This window comes from Heterocephalus glaber, unplaced genomic scaffold (genome assembly GCF_053883595.1).
Source record: "Heterocephalus glaber isolate CG9 unplaced genomic scaffold, H.glaber_assembly_v1.0 deba00001803, whole genome shotgun sequence".
NCBI classification, from domain to species: domain Eukaryota; kingdom Metazoa; phylum Chordata; class Mammalia; order Rodentia; family Bathyergidae; genus Heterocephalus; species Heterocephalus glaber.
The window spans coordinates 429,136-435,082 of record NW_028258478.1 but is presented as its reverse complement, the minus strand read 5'-3'; the positions used below and the strand labels follow the sequence as shown (position 1 = coordinate 435,082).

Genomic DNA, 5,947 nt, shown 5'->3' with positions numbered 1-5,947 from the left:
CAATGTCTGTTCCTAGGATATTGTGTAAAATTCTTTGGAGTGCTGGTTTGGAATTCACGAAGTTTGTAAGGTGTTCTTTGTCATGAAAGTATCTTATTTCTCCATCCATTTTGAAAGTTAGTTTTGCAGGGTTCATCAATCTGGGTTGGAGGCTGTTTTCCTTTAGGGCTTGGAATATGTCACTCCAAGCTCTCCTTGCCTTGATGGTTTGTGTTAAGAAGTCTGCTGTGACTCTGATGGGCTTTCCTTTGTATGTGATTTGTTTCTTTTCTCTAACTGCTTGTAGAACTTTGTTCTTCTGTTGAGTTTCTGGAATCTTAACAATTATGTGCTTATGTGTAGATTTTTTTTGATCAAGGCTATTTGGAGTCCTATATGCCTCACTTACCTGTATGTCAAGTTCTTTTCCCCTGCTTGGGAAGTTTTCTGCCATTATTTCTGTGAAGAGATTTTTTTTATGTCATCTACACTCTCTCCTGTTTCTTCATTGCCTCCAATCTGACCTGTGTTATTCTTCTTTGCATCATCTAGCAGCTACTGGATTGATTTCTCATGTTCCCTTATAATTTTGAAGCAATTTTTCTTTTCCTGGTCACTAATTGCAGTCCTATCTTTCATATCTGAAATTCTGTCCTCACATTGGCTCATTCTGCTGTGTAGACTTTCAATGCAGTTTTTCATTTCCTAGAAATCTATTTGCATCTGTTTTATGGAATCCTTTTCTTTCCCTATATTGTGATGCCATCATGTTCCTGAGCTTCTCTCTGGATTTATTAATCTTGCACTAGGGGCACAATTTCTCCTGTTATCTGAGAAATTATTTCTGATTTCATTTTCTCCAGATCCCCCTTTTTTTGCTATTTCATTGGGTCCAGGTGCTTGAGTATTAGAGTGTTTCATCTCCTTTCTCTTTGGGGTTGCTGTATGTGATCTGGAAGTCTGGTTTTGAGACTTATTTACATGCTTTCTCATTTTGACTGGTGGGGCCTGTTGAAGCCTGCCCAGGTTAGCTCCTCTGAGCTGGGAGATTTGGGACAAGGACCGGGAGCAGCAGTAGGGATGGTGCCCCAAGAGGCCTTTCCTGTGGGCTGGGAGCAGCAGGAGGGATGGTGACCAGGAAGCCCCTTTCTCTGGTCCAGGAGCAGTGGGATGGCAGCTCAGAGGCCCCTACCCCTGGGCCAAGACCAATGGGAGGGATGGTGTCCTGGAATCTCCTTCCACTGTACCAGGAGCAGTGGGACAGAAGGTGCCCCCAAAACACTTTCCTCTGGGCTAGGAGTAGCGGGAGTGATGGTGACTGGGAAGTCCCATCCTCTGGACCAGGAGCAGTGGAATAGCAGCTCAGAAGCCCCTACCTCTGGGCTGGGAGCAGCAGGACTCAGTACCATTGTCTGGTGATCCAGTGTCCTCTGAGTGTTTGTAGTGTGGAACCAAGTGACTGTACAGAGGAGCGGGAATGGATACAGTGGATTTTTGCTGAGGTGCAGGCTGATTTGGCATATTGTGCTCAACTCAGAATATTGGTAGGGTTTCTGCAGACCTGCCTGTCTGCAGAGGGCTGATTCAGCATATAGCACATGACTCAAGACTTCAGTAGGGCATGTGCAGACCTGCTTTTCTGCAATGGGCTGATTCATTGTGTTCTGCTCAACTTGGGACCTCAGTAGGGTGTCTGCAGACTTGCCTGGAGGTAGCGGGCTGATTTGGCACTTTCCCCTTCACTCAGGACCTCGGTAGGTTGTCCGCAGACTTGCCTTGTGCAGTGGGCTGATTCAGCATGTTCTGCATGACTCCTGACCTCGGTAAGGCATGCACAGACCTGCCTATGTGCAGTGGGCTGATTCAGCTTTTTCCAAATGACTTGTGACCTTTGTAGGACATGCGCAGACATGCCTGTGTGCAGCAGCCTGATTCAGCATGTTCCACATGACTCTGGACCTCAGTAATGTGTTCCCAGACCTGCCTGTCTGGAGCAGGCTGATTCAGCATGTTCTGCATGACTCAGGACCCTGGTAGGAAGTGTCCAGACCTGGCTGTCTGCAGTGGGCTGATTTGGCATGTTCTGCATGACTCGAGACCTCGGTAGGGTGTACACAGACCTGCCTATGTGCAGCAGGCTGATTTGGCATGTTCCCCTCAATTGAGGACCTTGGTAGGTTGTTCACAGACCTGCCTGTGTGCAGCAGGCTGATTCAGGTTTTTCCATGTAACTCGCAACCTTGGTAGGACATGTGCAGATGTGCCTGTGTCCAGCAGCCTGATTCAGCATGTTCCACTCAACTCAGGACCTCGGTAGGGTACCCACAGACCTCCCTGTCTATAGCAGGCTGATTTGGAATGTTCTGTGAGACTTGAGACCTAGGTAGCGTGTCCTCTGATCTGCCAATCTGCAGGGGGATGATTTGGCATGTTCTGCTTGACTTGGGACCCTGGTCATGTTTCTGCAGACCTGCCTGTCTGCAGCAGGCTGATTGGGCATGTTCTGCTCAACTCAGGAGCTCAGTAGGGTGTCCAATGATGTGCCTGTCTGCAGTGGGATGATTTAGCATATTCCATGTGACACAGGACTTCAGTAGGGCATGTGCAGACCTGCTTATCCACAATGGGCTGCTTCAGCCTGTTCTGCATGACTCTGGACTTTGGTAGGGCATACCCAGAACTGCCTGTCTGCAGCATGCTGATTTGGCATGTTCCACACTACTCAGGAACTCGGTAAGGCATGTCCAGACCTAGAAGTCTTAAGCAGGCAGAATCAGCATGTTCTGCATGACTTGGGACTTTAATAGGGCATGCACAGACCAGCCTGTCTGCAGTGGGCTGATTAGGTGGGTTCCATGTGATTCAGGACCTGGGTAGGGTGTGTGCAGACCTGCCTCTCTGCAGCAGCCTAATTTGGCATGTTTCTCATGACTCAGAACCTACATAGGGCATGTACAGACCTGCCTGTCTGCAGCAGGCTGATTTGGCATGTTCTGTGCAACTTGAGACCTCAGTAGGGGGTTTGCAGACCTGCCTGTCTCCAGTGGGCTGATTCTGTATTTTCTGTGCAACTCAGGACCTTGGTAGTGTGTGCACAGACCTGTCTGTCTGCAGTGGGCTGACTTGGTGTGTTCCACACAACTCCAGACCTCGGTAAGGTGTGTGCAGACCTACCTGTTTGCAGCAGCCTAATTCAGCATGTTCCACTTGACTCAGGACCTCAGTAGGGTGTCTACAGAACTGCCAGTCTGGAGTGGGCTGATTCAGCATGTTCCCCAAGACTCTATACCTTATTAGGGTGTCTCCAGACCTTGCTGTCTGCAAAGGACTGATTTGGTATGTTCTGCGTGACTTGAGATCTCAGTAGGACATGCGCAGAGCTGCCTGTCTGCAGCAGCCTTATTTGGCATGTTCTGCATGACTCAGGACCTTGGTAAGGTGTCTACAGACTTTCCTGTCTACAGCAGGCTGATTCACCATGTTCTGCTCAACTCAGGCCTCAGTAGGGTGTCCGCAGACCTCTGTCTGCAGCGGGGTAATTTGGCATGTTCCGTGTGACTTGTGACCTCAGTAGTGTGTGTGCAGACCATTGTGTCTGCAGTGTGCTGATTCTGCATGTTCTTCATGACTTGGGACCATGGTAGGGTGTGCACAGACCTGCCTGTCTGCAGCAGGCTGATTCAGTGTGTTCTGCATGACTTGGTACTTTGCTAGGTCGTCCTCTGACCTTTCTGACTACCATGGGCTGATTCAGCATGTTCTGCATGACTTGGGACCTCGGTAGGGCATGTGGAGACCTGTCTATCTCCGGTGGGCTGATTCATCCTATTCCACACTACTCAGGACCTCAGTAGGGCATGTGACAGTGCCAGCCGTCACTAGTTGAACAGTACCTGAGAGGAGGGGAGAGGCTGAAAGAAAAACACAACCTCTGAGGAAAAGAAAAAGGAGAGAGGTGGAGGGGGGACCCCTCTTCCCACTTTATTGCCCTTTATATACCTTTTCCACAACCCTCAACCCCTCCTCTGCACATAATTCGGCGGCTAATTATTTTCCAGAGAAAAGGTCAAATGTATTTTACAACTCCGGGAATAATGTTCCCTTGCACTGCAGACATTTGAACTCTTTCTATTTAACCACTCTTGTTACAAGTAACCATCCTTGTTTTTGTGCCAGCTGCATATCCAGGATTCATTATGCTCTCAAGAGACTCAAGAGAGGTCTCTCAAGGTTATTTCAACCTTTCGCTCTCCACAATTCCCCCTTTTTTATTAGATGACCGTGCCTGTCTTACGTGAGATCCTAGGACAGAATCCTACCTTACCCATCATTGGGAAGAGAAACTTTCCTGTCTTAGGTTTGTAAAAGATTCTTCTGGTCTCAAACCTGTCATTGACTAAGTGGCCTCTTGCTTAGGGGTGATCAATTTTTGATAATGCAATTGAACAGCCATCATTGAGAACATAGATCGAACACACTGGCCAAATATAATGAAAAGAAGAAACATAAGTAACAATCTACCTGCCAACAGCCCAAGGCCCATCACTATTTGTTTAGCAAAAAGTGAGGAAGGCACCAAGGTTTTCAAGTAGTCATAAAGGGACTGTGCCATCTGTGCAGGTGACAGACTTGGTTTTTTTGTTTGTTGAATACTCAATATTTGCTGATGGAGCTTTACTAGGTCGGAGGTTTTATTGCTATGCGACCATGCCCCTTTTAGATGGTCCTGGATCATTTGCCAATTATAATCTGTCACATTATAAGCTAGTGAAGTGACACAAATCTAACAATATTCTGCATGGCACTGTAGATGGTTTCTATGTTTGAGAGCTTCAAGGGAGCATCCCAAATATATTACCGTGTCAAAAAGAGCATTTAACTTTTCTTTCATTTTTACATCACTATCTCCTTGTAACTCTAAGGCTTGAGACGCATTCATTTAAAGATTATCTACAAAAGTTGTGATTTGTACAGACTGAGATAAAGCAACTGTGGCGGTAGATAAGCTAGTCAGAAATGCTATAAAAGTGACAATTCTGGCTACAATCATGCTGGCCACCCTTTTTTCTCTTTTTAACAGACCATTTAGACTTCCCAATATTTAAAGTCCTTTTTCTTCATACCATGGTTCTGAAAGGTTAACTGGCAACATTACAAAAGAGGGCTGATGAATTATTAAAACATTTTGATACCCAAATTTCACACAATTTGACAACATACAATTATCACATACTACATCAAATTGACGAGTTTCATTTTTATACTCAATCTTAAAGTTTTCTAATAAGAGCAAATATGGTAGAGGCATGCAAGCTGTAATATTTCCTTCCAATGCATCCTCTTCTTGGTTGACCCCAACACCTATTCTTTTTATTCCACCCATGGCAACCATCAACTTCCACAACATTGGTTGGAAAGGACCAGGAGGCAATCGCCAGAGTCCCACAGTTAACTGTTGTTCCATAGCAGCGCCTCCCTGACAATTATCCAGTTGAGCACTCCAATCTTGTAGGACTTCAAGTCTGTTAGTAAAGTTGTAGATCGCAGGCTGCTGTACCACACACTGGTGCCAAGGTATTATTTTATTACTTATTTCAGAATTATTCGTACAGGGGGGATATCTTTGTGGCAGCATGTCAATCGGGACCAAGGAACCACCACAAGAAGGCCAGGGCAGATGAATATTATGTCCATTATTACCATACAAGGAACCTTGAGTCCATGAGTCCCAAGTGACATTTAAACATCCGGAGACAGTTCCATTTAAAGAAAAACATATAGGAACTCCTCTACCTTTCTCTGTAAATGTATAATTAAATTTTTTATCTTCCTTTATGTGATCATTTTCTGGTGGTCTTGTAATACAAGTATTGTTTACATACACAGAAATTGGTGAGTCTTCCCAGGTAACAGGATGGAGAAGCGGAGGGTCAGGGACATAAGCCCAGAACATCTCACATCTGGTCAT

General features: G+C 45.9%; 1 protein-coding gene across 1 annotated transcript; it reads right to left on the bottom strand.

The window, feature by feature from the left end:
* Positions 1-5,080: 5,080 nt before the first annotated feature.
* Positions 5,081-5,947, bottom strand: LOC147820790 (endogenous retrovirus group K member 113 Env polyprotein-like). The gene has a single exon (XM_087203575.1). It carries the CDS (start codon positions 5,945-5,947, stop codon positions 5,081-5,083), a length of 867 nt encoding a protein of 288 aa, XP_087059701.1.